General features: G+C 45.3%; 1 protein-coding gene across 1 annotated transcript; it reads left to right on the forward strand.

Annotated features, from left to right (window-relative positions):
- The first annotated feature begins 335 nt into the window (after positions 1 to 335).
- LOC149356616 (uncharacterized) lies at positions 336 to 5,084 on the forward strand. The gene is made up of 3 exons (XM_089576389.1): positions 336 to 1,986; positions 3,244 to 3,501; positions 4,577 to 5,084. Exons 1-3 carry the CDS (start codon positions 336 to 338, stop codon positions 4,882 to 4,884), a joined length of 2,217 nt encoding a protein of 738 aa, XP_089432515.1. The 3' UTR covers positions 4,885 to 5,084.
- The last annotated feature ends 13,498 nt before the right edge of the window (positions 5,085 to 18,582 follow it).

Below are 18,582 nucleotides of genomic sequence, written 5' to 3' on the forward strand. Positions count from 1 at the left end.
AAAAGGAGTAAAGTCAGGAAAAGGGAAATAAAAATAAAAAAAATAAGAAAATAAACAAAAATAAAAAGACAATAAAAATAGGATGTCGAATAAAAATAAAAAAACAACAAAATTAAGAAAAGGAGCAACAAATATATTGTAAACAAAATTATGAAAAATAAAAAAGTAAATAAAAACAAACAGTGGCCAGGAAATGCTTTCACCTTGCAGCACTTTAGAGACCCAAAGTGCCCCCTGAATTTTCATTCCTTTGTCGCTACCGTCGTTGCGCCATACCGTCGTTGCTGCAACCATAACCGCTTGCTGCGTTTGTTATTAAGTCAGCAAGCAGCAAAATGAGCCTTCGTCCCACGAAAAAGACACGTAAGCGCTATCTTGACAAAGATGAACCATTTGTCGTGCCGAAGTCCACGGATTACTGGAAAAAGCAGCGAAAACGAGCAGTTCTTTCCGGGGAGACAGCGTCAAGAGGCGATCCTTCAGAACGCGCTCATGGTGCCAGTCGTTCGACCGCGGACAAAACGTCGTCAGTTTCGACATCTGCTCCTTCAGGTGAGCACTGTGTTGAAGGCGTCTACGAGGGCGGCCCCTTTGTAAGTGCTGAACACGCGGGAACATGCAGCCGTGTACCGGCGCAGCCGTCGTCCAGTGCCAGCAGTTCGACAGCGAACACAGGGCCATCTCTCTCGACACCTGCTCCTTCCGGCGGGCGCAGTGCTGAAAGCATCGATGAGGGCACCCTTGAAAGTGGCACTGAACACGTGAAGGAATGCGATCGTGTACTGGCGCAGCCGTCGTCCGGTGTGAATACTCCTGTTTCAGGCTACAGAACCGAAGTGGCCAATGAGGGCATCCCCGGGACTGAGCGCACAGTTGAACCAGTTGAACCTACTTATGAACCGCGTCATCCGTCGCCATCGAGCTCCAGATCTACACTTTCAGGTGACTATGCTGAATGGTCTGATGAGGACATCCCAACTCATGAAAGTGACAGTGAACACCTAGAGGACGACGACACAAGTGGCAGTGAATCTGAGGAGGAAGCCGAAAGCCTAGATTCACTGTTGGATGAAAATGAGCTCCTGGCACCTGGCTTTGCTGACTTAGATTCAGCAACGTTACCTGGCTCTACGACAACCAAGGCAGCTGCAATTTTAATGATCATGGCCTTTGTTGTTGCTCATGGGCTTACTTGGGTTGCTTTGGATGATCTGCTGGCTCTCATTGATGGCCTTTTTGGCTTTAGAGGAAATGTGCTCCCGCGATCAAAAGACTTGTTTAGGAAGCTATGGGCTTCAAGAGCAAAGCGGGTCGCCAAGCATTTTTTTTACTGCAGCGTCTGTGGCAACCTGCTCAAGCCAGTGAGTGGGACATCCAAAATGAAGTGCTCTGCCTGTGTCCTGGCAACTGATGTGAGATCACTCAAGGCGAAGGGGAATTTTTTTGTTATTATGGATTTAAAGGAGCAGCTGAAGACTTTGATAGCAAGAACAAAAGCTGCTCTCTACAGCAACCTTGTCAATCTGAAAGAAGATGCTGAAAGATCAACAACGACCCTGAGAGACATCACAAGTGGCAGCATTTGCAGGGAGCTACGCCAGAGTAATCAGCTGAACTGGATGGACCTGCCGCTAACTGTCAACACAGATGGAAGCCCCGTCTTCAAATCCTCTTCATCATCAGTGTGGCCCATACAGTTTTTGGTTAACGAGCTGCCACCCAGTCTCAGGATGAAAAACTGTTTGGTTGGTGGCCTTTGGTTTGGAAGGCACCCTGATATGACCCTGTTCATGACGAAATTTGTCGATGAAGTGAACAGAGTGGGTCGTGTTATCTGGGAACAAGCTTCCACGACAATGAGATCAGCAGTGTATGCTGTATGCTGTTGCGTAGATGCTCCTGCTCGGGCTGCCGTTAGCAACATGGTGCAATTCAACGGAATGTTTGGCTGCCCCTGGTGCTACGCCTGTGGAGAACACCTCGAAGGTAAAGTACTCTGATAAGTTCGATGTATTTATTAGGCCACCTGTTGTTATACGAGTATGTTGTTAAATAAAGTCTAAGTAATTCTCTCCCTTGCCTTGCAAGAAGATTGCATATCTTCTGGCAGCAGAACTTTCGCATCAGGAGTGCACATATTAAGTATAGAATTTGCTATAGGTGTAATGGGCATTTTATCTTAAGAAATTGAAGATATAGAGTTTATGCACAATTTGTTTACAGCATAACGGGCAGATCTGTGCTAATGTTATGCCCTGCACCTTTGACCCTACCCTGAATGCGAGTCTTTTCTTCTAGGTTAGCCAATCCACTGAATGCCTTTTCATACTTCTGCTGCCCTCACAAGGCAAATATATTGCACATAAACTTCATTCATTCATTTCTTTGAGTTCTCGAAACTTGTCAAAGGGTTTGCCTTTGGTAAATTCTCTCCTTTGCCTTTGCAGCACTTCTTCATAGCCAACATGAAGACATGTAGATATTGAGAAGACATGGCGAAAGACCTACTTAGTCTTTACTCATAGCTTTTGATTTTATGCTAAAGCTAATGCACTGTACATGCTCGTGTACTTTTAACGTTAACAAGTATGCGTCGTATGTCGGGTACATGCAAACTGATGAGCTCGTGCAGGCAGTTTTCATTGTTCTTCAGCTTCTTGCACAGGCAAAATAAAATGGCCATTGCTGTCGTCATGCTGTGCGGAGCTGTGACTGAACTGTAATCGTGTTTTTGAGTTCACCTTAGAAGGGAAGACTCTTAGGCTGTTTTTGTATAACTGTCAGCTTTTGGAAGCTGTTAGTATCGAAGATGTGCTGCTGAAAATTACGGTATGTTTGGGCCCGTAAATTTTCAGGAAAAAATATATACTAGTGGTAGCCTTAGTTTGTTGGTGACAGTAGTGTATCAGTGGGAAATGTTCTCTTGCTATATTATTTGGTTTGGTTTATTGGGGTTTAACGTCCCAAAGCGACTGAGGCTATGAGAGACGCCGTAGAGGGGGGCTCCGGAAATTTCGACCACCTGGGGTTCCTTAACATGCACTGACATCGCACAGCACACGGGCCTCTAGAATTTCGCCTTCAAGAAATTCAGCCACCGCGGCCGGGATCGAACCCGCGTCTTTCATGTCAGCAGCCGAGCGCCGTAATCACTGAGCCACCGCGGCGGGGCTGAACCCTGCTTACCCCACAAGTCACTTGTATTTTCTGCGATGTTGTAAAATCAAAGTCTGTTTATTTCAGGTGGGCAGCGATACATGCAAGCCACGGTGAATGATGAGCGGACACAAAAGGGAATGCTTCGAGAAATGAAGCTTGCTCTCGAAGTCAACGAAGCAGTAAATGGAGTGAAGGGGCCATCGCCACTTGCTCACTTGAAGCACTTCAACGTGGTCTTTGGGCAGACCGTGGAGTACATGCACTGCGTGCTCCTTGGCGTCACCAGGTGCCTCACTGATAACTGGCTTGACTCTTGTAACAGCCAAGAACCCTTCTACATAGGTTGGTATTACTGTACTAATTCGTGTTACGCATACATACAAGCTTCTCAGTTTTGAGGGGTGTGATACGCACCAATGGTGGTAGTTCGGCCTCCTTGTCATCGTTGATGCATGGTATTGATGGAGCATTGAAGCTAGCACAGCACATGTGCATGCAGAGCTTGTGAACTCTAGTATCCACACTCTGCCTATACACAGTATCTGTGCGGAAAGCAGCCAGCCAGTTGGGCAGGCAGTGCCTGTCACGTGACTGATGGGGCCAGCAGGGCATACGGCATGATTGGCATTCAAATTTCCCAAATTGCTGTCATTAGTAGTTCAGCAAACGTGCATACATTATATCTGTTGTTAGTGCTGCCCCTGGCTTGCACCTCTCATGCCTTTCCTTCCACAGTTGCTTCACTCTTTCCTTCTTTTGCCTAGCTGGAATACACACATATTCTGATTGACATTGAACCCCCCGTAAGAGCGTGCTTGGTTGGTGGTTACGTACTCTGAATGCGGCTTTTTCTAATTTTTTGGGTTGCCACTTTCGAGGTATGGGGTAGGGGGTGTCACAGATGTCTTGCAGCTCTTTTGTTGCGGCAAGCATGAGTTTGACAAGTGTCGCTAGTTTACAGCACCTCCTTGTTCACTGTGAGTGGGGCAGCCATGGTTGTTTGTTTTATCTTGGACGAAATGACACTGCCATCATACATGTTTTAATGGTAGCACTGGCCTCTGATAGGCAAGCGCTCGTTATAACTGTAATCATTATAAGTGGGCTCAACTAGTTATGTCTGATGGTCAAGCATTAACTGCAGTACATCTGCTCTTAGGATTCCTGAACTAAATACCCGTTGTTATCAGGAAGCAAGGTAATTAGGGTAGGCATACCTTTATGATTTGTTCCCAACATGAATGCTTCAGCTTCGTGCTATCTTCATTCTTATGGCACACAGCAACAACATTGCATTCAAAAAGCCACAGGCTCAGTTTGGAATATGCTGCTGTTTAATGGTTTGCAAGCGGTGTTGTTTGGCTGGCTCATTCAATTACTTGCATTTAAATTGCACATCTCTTCCTTTTTGCTTCAGGGCGCCCGACAACATTGGAGCAGCTTGACAACAGGTTGCTTGCCATCAAGCCCCCACACTGCTTCACAAGGCTGCCACGTTCGATTAAAGAACGCTGCCATTGGAAGGCAAGCGAGTGGCGGCACTGGCTGCTGTTTTATGCTGTGCCATGTTGTTTAGGCATTCTTCCCCAGCGGCATTTAAATCATTTCATGCTGCTTGTGGAAGCAGTCTTCACACTTCTTTTGGAAGAGTTGACTGATGAACAGCTGCATCATGCTGGTAAGTTTATACATTTTATTGGCTGTAAAATTGTATTGCATTTATAATGCTACAAAAATGCATTGAACTGCAAATTGCACGTATGTAAGCATTCACAGCGAATTGTACATATGAGAAAGGGAAGTTGTGAAACATGTTTGGCAGCATGACTTCAAATGTACAGTAACTGTGTTAGAATGATAGAGAATGATAGAATAGAGGTGGAATGATATTATGTAAATGGGAGCTATACATAAAGCATGGACCACTCAGCATGTACCACTCGCACATGTCTCACATAAAGTTTGGTATAGTAGTAGCGCTCAAAACAGGGACGACAAGATAGAAGAAGATAACACAAGCGCTAGCGCCTGTGTTGTCTTCTTCTATCCTGTCGTTCCCGTTTTTAGTGCTACTGCTTTGTCCTTCCAGTGTAAACACCAACGAGTCCACTGCTTTAAATCACGTAAAGCTGTCATGACTGAGAGTCTATCATCATCATGAATGAATGCACAAACTTTGTTGAGAAGCTCATTCACAAATACAAGTTCTTTGCCGCATGTTCCCCAAAAATATTCAAAGGAGGAATTATTCATCAGTGTTAACTTCCATAGGACGTAACCATGTTATTTTGATGGAATTGCTACTGACCTTCAGCCACTTTTTAGTTTCGTAAACATTAAGATGAGAAACTGGAACCCACCTGGTTTCAAGAAAGAAGATGAAGCTGCTGAAATAAGGGTCCCTTCTTACCTCAAGACTTTTCTTGATAAAAGTGCTGTCTGAATTTCAGAACTCATCCGAGGTCAGGGGGCATTGAATAAAGCTTGCTATTGAACTTAGACTAGTGCTGAAGTTTACGTTTCTGGAAGTGGGCACAAGGTTATGGTAGGGATTGTGCTGATGCCGCGTTTCCTGATGTTGATGGGACGAAATTGCCAGTTCGAGTAAAGCAGCATATTGATTTAGCAAGTTCGAACTAATGAGCTTTTACTCTATATGATATAAAATTGCTTGAAAATGGTGACATCACAATCCTTTTACCATGCACGCTGTGGCAGTTCCTCTTCAGAAGCAAAAAAAAATAGGCACTCAAATGAATATTAATATGCCTTATACAGTGCAACTAAGCAAGTCTAGCAGTTTTGATTTTGCTTCATTTGTTAGGTATTGCAAGAAATGTTTTGTAAATGGTAAAGCACGCCCGATTTGTTGGAACAGTGGTGTGATAGAGCGCAATCACAAGGAAACACAAGATTAGGTTTTGTGCGGAAATCTTTCACAGTGAGCATGGCTGCTCTTTTGTGCAGGTCGCTTGCTGCAAGAGTTTGTGTCCAGGACAAGAACACTCTACGGCCCACGTATGATGACTTTTAATGTGCACCAGCTGCTTCATCTTGTGACAGCTGCAAAAAACTTTGGGCCTTTGTGGGGGCACAGCGCATTTGTCTTTGAAAGTGGAAACGGCAGACTTGTGAAGACCATAACTGGTGCAAAAGGGATACCAAACCAGGTTGTGGAACGCGCGGTGATGCTGCAACAACTGCAGCTCATGACGACACTGCACATTTTCGAAAGAAAAGTGCAGGAATTCACCAATGCCCTACTGGCTAAGCCTTTAATTGCTGCTGCTACGCATATTGATGGCGCATGTCTTTTGGGCGATTCCAACCGCACGCCTAGCCTGTCAGCGGAGGAGACCAATGCCCTGAATGCTATGTTCAGTCGTGTCATTGCTGTAAATGAACACTTTCGGTTTGCTTTTAAGAGAACAGTGTTGCACAGCAGAATGTACAGAAAAGCGAAAAAAAACAACAGCACAGCAGTGAAAGCATTAGACAATGACTACTTTGTCATTGACAGGATTTTTGAAATAATTCACGACTCTTGTGAAGCCACTAGTGCTGTTTTTTTTGTAAGAAACTGGTTTGTATAGATAGCACACACAGGCTCCCAGGACATATTAGCGAGTGTTTTTTTGTCTTTTATGACTACTCCTTCTGTTTTGAAATTGAGTGACATCCTTGCACCATGCCTTCTGATTGAATTACCAGCTGATGATACAGCATATATATGTGATTTGCCAAACCTTATTGAGCGTGACTGACATCTCAGCTAAAAGAAAGCGACCAATAGAACATGACAAAAGCTGGCCAGAACCAAGAACCTCTTTCAGTGCAGTGGTACAAAACGCAACGTACAAATATGATTGATGAATTTTAAATGAAAAAGCAAAACTGTGGGCTATTGACGGTTGCTTCTGGGGGGCTATGGAGTAACTTCAACCACCTGGGGATTTTTAACATGCACCGACATCGCAGAATGCGTAGACAATTTTGCATTTTGGCCTTATTAAAATGCAGCCACTATGGTTCTGATTAGACCCACGGCCTTGGGAATATCATCATCATCAGCCTGACTACGCCCACTGCAGGGCAAAGGCCTCTCCCATGTCTCTCCAATTAACCCTGTCCTTCGCCAGTTGCGGCCACCGTATTCCCCGCAAACTTCTTAATCTCATCCGCTGACCTAACTTTCTGCCGCCCCCTGCTAGCTTGCCTTCTCTTGGAATCCATTCCATTACCCTTAAGTACTTAAGTACCAGCAGTTATCTTCGACTGAATTTCATATTCACCAAGCCGCCGTTGCAGTTAAAAAATAAAGAAGGAAAGGATTGATGATGATGGATTTTTACAGCGCAAGACAATCTGTGGCCAAATAGAGCCATGTCAAAAGGTTTTTTTTTCTACTCAAGGTGGGGTCAAAGACCCATTTGCCAAGTATTTCATCTTAATTAAGTCGAGCACCAGACCAGGAGAATTTTGTACCCATTGTACCACCGATGGGCAGCACTGGGGATGAAACCCCGCACCTTCCGCATGTGAATCAGATGCTGAGACCACTAAGCCACCGCTGCAGTGAAGAAAGAAAGGAAAGGACAGTTGCTGGTGTACAAAATGTCTTGCGGTTACAGTAGTGTTTTCTTCGTCAAACTAGCTTCGGAGAACATTTGGCCTGGTGAAGGAAAAGTGGTGGGTAGGCTAAAATCAGGTGAGAGGTTAAATAGGCAAGTATTTGTGTGCCATGTAGTGTGGCTATGGTTTATTGGGTGCAGTTACACTCAGTAAAGTTTGAAACTTGCCAGACGTCCAAGCCTACTTTCAGTAAAATGTGGGAGCCTAGTGGGGTTGAATAGTTAGGCATCTAGCTTCTAATTCAAAAGGTTGAGCTCTATGTCATGGTGCATTCAGTTGCTGTAAAGTGCAGGCTGCTGTACTGTTTCACAAGAAGGTTGAAGATCCTAATGGCCAGTTATACCTCTGTTTTGAAACTAAAGTGTTGAGAGGAATGGCCATTGTAATAATGCGAGTCCGTGGAAGCAGAAGCATTTTCTAATTCTTTGTATCCTATCTGATGGTACACTCCAAAGAGTACATTAGCTACCTAAATTTTGTGCTGTTTAAACTTTTCTGTGCTTTAATTTCTTTTCAATCTTTTGTATCACTGAACTGCAATATGATGGGACCTCGTACCGGTTTGTTTTTTGGGATTTTTCGCTTGTGTTGTATGTGTGTGCAATGTGGTTCATGCGCTTTTCATTTTTGTATGTTATGTCCTCTATTTAATTAACCAAATATTGTTTATATGCTTCATACATCTTCTCAGCACTTGGCCTTCCGTGCTTCTGAACTCTGTTTGTGCAAACTGTGCTGGTACGACATTTCTGGTCCAGTGACTTTAAAATATTGTCAGTGGACAACGAAGAAGACAGTGCTGTGCTCGTGCAATGAGCGCGAAGAGGACGAAGTGTGATCTGTGCGCTGTTGGCCGGCGGTGGTTCGATTGAGCTGCTGTGAGCTGCTCTCAGCATCCCTCAGTGACTACACATTGTGTGCCTACATTTACGTAACAATATGTTACACAGCTCCCTGAAGTCATTGAACTAGTGTTTGTTTTGTAGTCCCGCGCTCTTTGACGAGATATGACGAAGCTAGATGTTGTGTTTATGTACCGAGAATTCTGAACGAATTGCCAGATGAAGTATATATTCTTGGTTACATCAAGAAATGCATTAAAAAACATGCTTGGTTCTGTGTAACGTGTTAAAATGTATTAGTCCATATTTCTGTGATACGTATGTGCTACCTATCTGATGTTGATTTTTATTTTGTCCCTTGTTGATGTTGATTTTTCCCAACTTTTGGTTCTCTGCATATGTCAAAGTTAGCTATTGCGTACTCGTCTGCTGGCGTTGTTGGGCCGAGTCCCTGAAGCTATTGGTAGCTTTGACATGCCCACTTCTGGAACTCTGTATTCTTTTCGTGAAATAAAACAAACATTTTGTTCCCTTGCATATGTCAAAGTTGGCTATTGCACACCCGTCTGCTGACTTTGCCAGGCATAGTCCCTCAAGCCATTGATGGCTTTGACATGCCCGCTTCTGGAACTTTGTATTCTTTTCGTACAATAAAACAAACATCATTATTATTATTATTATGTATTCGGTGATTACTGTTTACGCCTTGTATGTAATCTGTTGCTTTCCAGTGTTGGGGCTTGCCATTATCATGACTAACTGTCCTGTGACTTGACAAAAGGAATGTATTATACATAATTACACCGTGACGGCTGAACTGCAGGTAGGCCATATACCTAACGGTTAGTAATGACTGCTAAATGCTGAGGTAGCACAACTGTACTGCTACGGACTATAACTGGTTCAACATAATGGAAACCGCGTCTGTGTTGTCTCTCTCATAATCCTGCCCTCGTGCGCTGCTGTTTTCCACAATTGAACCCTGCTGGTTTTCCTGAAAGGGGCTGTTTAATTTGAAACAAGTAGGAAACAAGCAGGTGCACTGATCAACTCCAGTCTTCTATGGATATTTACCAGAATGGTGAAGGGCCTGCAAATATGGCTCAGCTACTGAGGTGTCTACTGGTTCCATACAACGTTGGGACTGTTTCTTGGCAGTTTTGTAAGAATCAATTAAGTGCTTTCTTTTGAGTATTTTGCGTTCCACATTGATTTACAGCAATTTCTGCTGAAATGCGTTCGGCCTAATTGTTTCCCGTAATAATGTATATCGAACAAAAGAGCATATATATATGTATTTGCGAGTGCCTTCGTTGTGCGGACCCTCGTGGCACCCGTTTGTAGTCTCTCCTCTCTGTTCGCAGTCTTTAATGTGCATAGTATCCGAAAAGGTTCTTTTCCCTGCGGGCTCTTCGAAGATTCAGTTCTCACGCGATGTAGACGAAAGGCCTTCATAGGTTCCTCGACCACAGGCGTACGCGGGAATACGCTGCTCCCCGTACATGCTGAATACCCGCTGCCGGATCAAGTGTCGCTTCTGCCCGCGGCAGCGCATTATTCAGCAGCTGCCGTTGAACCGCGCTTCTTCGCCGTCTTCCCGGCGCCGGTACGCGGCGATCCATATTGCTCACCGTTCTGCGCCGTTTCGTCCGTCGTCATGCATGCGCACGTGCACATGTGTAGCGCTGCTCGTTCCTAGCCGTGTGCGAAAGTCCAACCGCGCGCTTAAATTTGCATCTTTACCGCATATCTCAAGACATATTGTCACGTTGTAGTGACGGCAGGCCAGCGGTTATAATTGTTTTACAAGAACGGGCGTTTGTCGTCGCTTCCGTCTTCACGCATCGATTTACCGAGCAGATCCATGCATGCATAACTGGGACATATTTCGTGTCTATATATACGGATGCAGATCTACGCAAGCGGATCCACTTCCATACATATATGTCTGCGACCATCCATTCATATGGATAAGTTTCCGTAAGTGCTGCGCAGAGGCATATGCATACAGACTGCATGTGTCGTAAATGACGTCAGTAAGGACTCCGTACGCTCCGGCCATATAGCCGCGTCCGTATCCGTCCATATTCCATACGTTCCGTAAGTTCGTCCTTAACACCTTATGAAGTCCATATGCTCTCCGCACACAGCCGTCCGTACCCACCGTATATTCCATAAGGCCGTCCGTAACACCATATGACGCCCGCATGTTCTCCGCATATAACCGCCCGTAACCTCCGCACGGTTTCTATAAGATCCATATGGGCTTCCGTAAAGTCCGTACGGCATCCGTTTGATTTCTGTATGCGCCTTGCGGAAAATGTACGAAAACCGTATGCCTTCCATATAGTTGCATACGGATTCGTTTCAGTAGGGATAGCATGTTTTCGTGTGGCTGGTGATGCAAGAAATGCTTTCTCATACAGCAGTGAGGATGGGCAAATATACTTGACCTTGAACGCAAAATGTAGTATCATAACGTGTCGTAATGGTGGCCATGGCAACAATGCCTTTTGATTCACAACTCCAAGAGCCACTCACAGAGGTGACAGAAACGGAGAGGGCAAAGTGCATATAGTAGACGGCAGAGGAGGATTCTGGTGTCACCCCCCTCCAAAAGATTGAAATCTTACAGAGGGTAACCATTCTGAACGCCTTTTTCTCAATGTAAAAAGTTCAAGAAATGCATGTTTTCCTGCGGCTGGCCCTGAAAGGAATGCTTTCTCATACAGCAGTGAGGATGGGCAAGTATAGTAAAAAGTTTGAGTTGTTGACCCTGAACGCAAAATGTAATATCATAACGTGTTGTGACTTGTGGAGTTTGGAGTTGTGAATCAAGTCATAACCATTCTGAACACCTTTTTGTCAATGAAAAAAGTCCAAGAAATACATGTTTAAAATGTGACTGCCACCCTCCATAAATCCACCCTTTGTAGCATGGCAACATAGCACGTTTCACATATCCACAGATCTAGTATTGTGCATAATATATATGACCGTAGCTTTCCAGACTTCTAGAAGTTTAGGAGTACCCAGTGGCTGCAGTATAAGTTTCACGGTGTTGTGCATCATTTCAATGCAGTGTTTCATGTTTAATATGCAGAGCTGCAACTGTACGCACCGCTTTTCGCTACTTGGTGAAATACTAGCTAGTATAATATCTTGACAGTGAAAGCGCTCAAAAGGACAAGGACCACAGAAAAGGAAAGACATACAAAGCGCTTACTTTCAACTGATTTTATTTCATGCGAAAAACAACTTTATACTCATGGTAATCACCTGCGCATGCTTACAAGAACATTACCAACGAGTGATGTGCGTCGGACGCTTCAGATGGGGCCTAAGTTCGCCGTTGAGCAAGAGAACTCAAAACCGGAACTGTTGGCCATGGTCCGAACGGTATCGAAACTTGAACCTATGTGCGAGCAAGGGAGCTGTGTGTCTCAGGGTGTCGACGTTTTGAAGAAGTGTTCGCAGACCAGGCGTCTAGCTTTCCGTAGAAACGTTTCGAAATTCCTAAAGCGTGACGATTTATGTCTTCTTCCTTGCGATAAGGAAGGCAGTTTTGCTGTGATGCCACGGAACATGTTTCAAGAAAAAGTGTATTCCGCTGTCGAGAACGTATTTGACAGGCAAGAAGGCATAAATCTTTCAAACATAAGATCAAAAGCGAAGAAGTTGTGTGTCTCTTTGAATCTAACCCGTCTAGCTCAGTCTGTAGAAAAAGCCAAAGGTGTGAATCTTGAAATGTTTTTTTCTGCCAAGACACTTCAAATCGACTGCCCTTTAAGAATTATTGTTTCAGAAGCGGGTACTTGGCAAAGTCAGTCTCTGATTTTCTGCAAAAAAGTCTAAAGGAAATAGTTGTTGGTGATCCCTTCCTGATAAAAATTCAGAAAGTCTGATTTCCTTTCTTCAAAAAACTGAAAGAAAGAATCTGGTTGCTTTCTCAGTCGACATAAAAGATCTGTATTATTCGCTCCCCCAAAATGGTTTGCTACGGTGTGTAGAAGGATGTATCGAGAAACCTGTTGTCGTTGCCTTCCATAATTCTGTGGGTGTGAGCGCTGGGGCTTTTTGGAGCTGTTAAGCACCTATCTTAAATCTACATTTGTTAAGTGGGTCGATGACCTGTTTTTACAAAAACAAGGAATATGCATAGGATCCAGTGTTCCTCCTATTTTAAGTGATATCTTTTTAGCTGAATGTGACCAAAGGCTTTTTGCCCGGTTTGAAGCACTAGGAGTGCTTAAGGTCTTTCGTTTTGTTGACGATTTTTTATATTTTTAGACACCACTTGTATCCCCCCCGATGAGGCCATGGGACGTATTTTAGATTATTTTTCAGACTGCTTATCTCCTCTGGTCGTAACACATGAGCTGCCTGAAAACAATAGCATACGTTTTCTTGACATAAGGTTAAAGTTTTTAGAAGATCACACATGCTGGAGTTATCATTCTAGGGAAGGAAAAAATGCCTTTGCCTTTCACTTCTGCGCATTCTAAGCTCATAAAACGAAACATGGCTCGTTTAGGGTTTTTAAACTGTCTAAAAAAGGCATGCCCTCATGTGACTGAGGAGAGCCTGTTTCTGCAATCAAAAAGGTTGCAAGACGCGGGTTATCCGCTTCACTTGCTGGTATCAGTGGCAGAAGGACTTGTCAGGAAGAAAAAAAGGAAAACTACGACCCAGCAAGAGCAGGATGAGACAACTGACAAAAGAAAATTGGCTGTTCTTCCATATAAGCATAGGCTATCACACAACCTGAGAAAAATTGGCAACAGAGTAAATGTAAACGTTTTGTTTTCAGCCCCGAATAAGTTGACCGCCCTATGCAAGAAAAGCACTTCTGTAAACCAGGGAGAGTCCGCTTGCACAATCAGGCACCAAAAGCCATTTGTAAGATGCGTACAAGGCGTCGTATACAGGGTGCCCTTGACATGTGGCAAATATTATATAAGACAGACGGGAAGATGCATAAATGAGAGGTTAGGAGAGCATAGTTACAACGGGGAAAACAAAAGAGGTGGGCCCTTGGGTATCCATTGTCTGAAGTGCAAATGGAAAAGCAAGAAAAGCAAGGAAGGCTGCCGTCCCGATTTTCACAGGTGTAAGGTACTTTATAAAAGTAGATGTCAAATAACGAGAGAGATTGTGGAGGCTCTTGAGATAGCACGAGTTGGCGATGATTGCGTAAGCGCTCCATCAATTTTGTTCTCGGATAAAGAGATGTCCTATCTTACTTCGGGCATGCCGGTTGTCTGAAAGAACGTGCCAGCTATCACTCGTTGGTAATGTTCTTGTAAGCATGCGCAGGTGATTATCATGAGTATAAAGTTGTTTTTCGCATGAAATAAAATCAGTTGAAAGTAAGCGCTTTGTATGTCTTCCCTTTTCTGTCGTCCTTGTCCTTTTGAGCGCTTTCACTGTCAAGATGGAAAACCAACTCGCCCACTCAATTCCATTATTCTAGTATAATATCACTGCATAGTAGCACACTTTACTTGTGATCAGAAATACATAAAATGAAAGTCGATGTATTGTACGTAATGAATGCATCAAATTATTTTTCTTCAACATCACCAGAGGCATCAATGAAATTCAGCACACATATATGGATCCTCATTTCACTAAGTACTTTTTACCCAAAATAATACTGTCACAGGACATGGGCACAATAAACACGTGAGAAAAGGCCTCCAAATTCCCTGAGAGCTTCGCCTTTTTCGCAGTTCTTGACCACAACATAAGCTAGAAAAGGAATTGCAAACCTGCTAAAGGAAACAGGTCTAAACATAGCGCGCGACCAGAAACACAGGCCACGATATGAACCAATATATACACTTGAGCCCGGCGCGTCCCAGAGGCAAACAGCGCGCTATAGACGCTTCAAACGTTACACGCTTGAAACAGGCATGTGAAAAAGTTTCTGTATACCAAGAGCAAAGCGAGGGCAGCTGCTCCTTTAAAATATCGCTCTCCGCCCATGTCATGGCCCCCGCCGCTCACACAAGCGCAATCGCGAAAAACGAAAATGACAGTTATACCAACTCTAGCCACAACCGCTGGAGCGTTGAAAGAACACGCATAAGTAGCAACGAGCTGGTTTCACTACCGATGGAAACGGGAGCGCGACACTGCACGCGACGCGAAACGTCCGCACAATACGCCGACGAACTCTAGCGCACGCCCTATTGAATCACAGGTGAACGAAAAGCGCGAATGCTCCTCAGTGAGCAGCGGCGGTCTCCCGACGGCTCTGAGCAGTGACGCAGTAGACGAAATGCCCGTGCGATCGTGGCCGCCGAGCACGTTGAAATCAATGCACGCAACAACGAGAGTTATGCAGCGAATTCCGCCTGAGATATGAGTGAACGGCCTCAACGTCAGCCTGTGAGCACGATCAAAAACAAACTCGAGCAGTTGAGGAAAGTACGCCTACGCCGCACCGCAAATGCTACGCCGCGGCCGTCTGCTACCGTCCGGTTTGTAAACAGCAACTACGACGCCGTTGCTAAGCTGGCGGGACAAGATGGCCTCCCAATCGAGAAAAAACCATGTGATTTCCTCCACACTTTTCTCTCGGGGTGTTGTGTGGAAAGGGCCTCTCCCCTTTTTTTCCTTCCTCCATGGGTGACACCTAGTGGATGAAAAACCGCGTGGGCGGAACGCTGGTGATGACGGCGGTCGAGGGACTTTGTGCAGGGCAACTGTCAAGCAACTTTAGGTGATACTTTGCTGAATCTGAGGGATGACTAGATTAACCAGCTCGGAATATTCTTGGAAGCTAGTGATGTCAGTCCCTTTTTTGCGACTATTTCTGGTGTGTATGTTAGTCGTACTACATTTGTCGAGTAGAGCCAGTGCGTACACACTCAGTTTGCTGTCCGAATTACTTCCGCGATTACTTTGTTTCGTGAATGCTGAGCGGTTATATGACAAGCGACGTTCCGCCCTCTCCTTCACTCTACAAATACATGACATCTCGAGGCTACGAATAAGCTGTCGCGCCGAATAACGGAAATCTGGATCTAGGCTACAAGCAGGGCATACAACTCAGTTTCTTCAATTGTTCCATGTGACAAACTATGTGAAACAGTGAGATCTAGCTCAGTGGTTTTGTGAACTGAATACTGTGGCACAATTTTAAACAGTCGAAAAAGCGCTCCGAAGTCTTTCGCGCAGAACTTCAGGAAGGACACTATGCTTTCACAGGCAAAATACAAAACGGGATCCAAGCATCTGTGCATAAAGCTTAACTCCTCTTACTTATTTTCAGGCGGAAGCCTTTAATGCCTCGTCGTTGTAAGCAGGAGTTGTCGACAGAAATGTCACGCTTTTCAATTGGTCGAAATGGTCGTGACGTCGCAGTGCGCCAATTTCAAACGGGGCCAATTGTACTTTGGCTAGTAACCATGCATTCCGGCTGATCAACAAGAACAAACAAGGAACGCCCCATGGCAACCAGGCACCCAAGCAAGGGGACAACGACTCATCACTACACGGACACCAGTCTAGGCCCAGGAAGAAGGAACAGGGTGCTACCGGAAAAGGAGGCAGCCACAGCCGGAACAACTCCAGCTCCTTCCCGCCCCTGGGGAACCCTGCAGGGAACGACAAGCGAAGCTCGAGCCGCGGACGCAGCGATAGCCGCTCCAACAAAAAGGTGAGCTGGCCAGCAGAGGCCTCCCAATCTATTGACGCTCGAGAGAAGGAGTTTCAGATCCAACTACAATCCCGAGACAGAGAAATTTCCAGCCTTAAAAAAGAGTTGGCTGACATTAAACGCCTGTTACAAGCGCATCAGGTACAGAATGCCACTGCGGCTAGAACGCCACCCACCGCGTCCCAGGCTTCGACCAATAATGCGATGGAAACAGACGCCATTTGCAACACTCCCTCCACCGCGTCCCAGTCTTCGGCCCATAACGCGACGGACACAGACGCCAGAATAGCAACTAAAAGACCGCTTCCTACAAAAGAAGGCGAGGAATCCAAACGAAAGGCCGAGGCTTCGGAAGCCGACACCCCGCAGCCGTCGAAAGCGCCTACCAAACTCAGGGCAGACATCAATACTCTGTCAGAGAGAACTAGCGCTATATCAACAGAACAAGCAACCTTCCAAGGCCTCGTTACTACCAAATTTGCAGAGATAGATATTCGCTTTGCAACACTAGAGAGACAGGTATCCCAAATAGCCACCTGCATGCAGCAAATAATGGATAGGCTTACAACTATCGAGGCCCGCCTACCCCCCATCTTGGATCTGTCCACGACGCCACAACCATCTATAACCCAACATGGCACCACGCCAAAAATTTGAAATTTGGCAATGGAACTGCAGAGGCTTCCGCCGCAAGCGGGCCCACTTGCAGCTCCACATCCAACAAGCACCGTCTGTTCCAACCCCAGACGTGATTGCATTGCAAGAAGCTAGCGGCAGGGCTACACTGCCAGGCTATAAAGCATATCTGCCACCTCATTATGATACTAGTAACGCAGCCGGCTCCTTCACAGCCACTCTGGTGCATAGAAATATTGCAACGGATAATCTCCGTGAAGACGACGCAGAGAAAGTGCCCGGTGTGTGCGCGCTTGCCGCTCGGGGCTAGCTGTGATCTGGACCCTGTGCTCCGGTCGTCCTTGTGCCGACATAGACTTCGGGCCACGTAACAATATCACCGCAATTCAACATTTTATAAATGATTCGGAAGAAGATTACACCCTACTTGAAATAGTACCAAGGCAAAAAGGAGACTCAAATCTCTTCATCCTTAATGTATACAACCCGCCCAGAAACAAAGGCAATGGACTCCCACACTTGTTGATAAACACAGTAAAGCTGGCTGCTAGGGCTCAACTAATAATTGTGGGAGACTTCAACGCTCAACACCCAGCATGGGGATATACCAAAGCAACTCCGAAAGGGAACCTGCTCTGGCAAATCATACAGTCACTAGGGCTCACAACGCTAAACAACCCGAGCGACCACACACGCATGGGTAACAGTGTATGTGTAGACACATCTCCAGACTTATCCCTCTCTAAAAACGTCAAGAACGCAAAGTGGGTCAACACCGGGCAAAACCTTGGTAGTGATCACTTCATCCTTAGCATCACCTTCCCCACGACAAAACTTAAAAACAAACTTCTGAAGGAACCAGCGCACCACCAGCGCAGCCCAACAACAAGTGTTGCTTAAAAACAAAGCAAAAGAAATACGAACCACGGATTGGGACAAGTTCAGGCAACTTCGCGACAAAACAGCTCCAAAGGAGATCTCTAACCTTAGCGACTGGGTTATCTACCTGAATGAAGATGTCAGCTCCACTAGCGTTGTGGTGCCAGTTGAGAAGGAGGAGCAGATTGCAGACTCAAAACTGTTACACCTGTGGCAGGCACAAAAAGGCCTCCAAAAACGCTGGAAGAAGCAAAAACAAAACAAGCGACTACGCAAAAAGATCGCTGAAATCGAGAGGCGAATCGAGGAACATACACTTACTCTCCAAAAACAACAATGGAACCAAATATGTGAAAGCGTCAATGGGCAGCTCGGAAATAAGAAGACATGGCATCTTCTAAGACACCTGCTCGACCCAGAACAAACACGTCCCGTGCAACAAAGTCAACTGTACAGACTCATACATAAATATTAGGGTACAACTGAAGACCTAATCAAAGAGCTAGCAGAACGTTATCTAAACACGGATGATGGTACCACACAACCAGACTACCGGGGGACTCCTAATCCAAATTTAGACGCAGACATCACAGACGCAGAGGTCTGGTACGCAATTGGAAAACTGCGGACAACATCTGCGGCAGGACCAGACAAAGTAACAAATAAGACTCTCAGGAACTTAGACGCAACGTCGATCGCGGCGGTTACAGACCTTATGAACAAATACTGGCATGCAGGCAACATACCACCAGAGTGGAAACACGCGAA

Source organism: Amblyomma mixtum, chromosome 3 (assembly GCF_055824585.1).
Source record: "Amblyomma mixtum isolate Tamu chromosome 3, ASM5582458v1, whole genome shotgun sequence".
NCBI classification, from domain to species: domain Eukaryota; kingdom Metazoa; phylum Arthropoda; class Arachnida; order Ixodida; family Ixodidae; genus Amblyomma; species Amblyomma mixtum.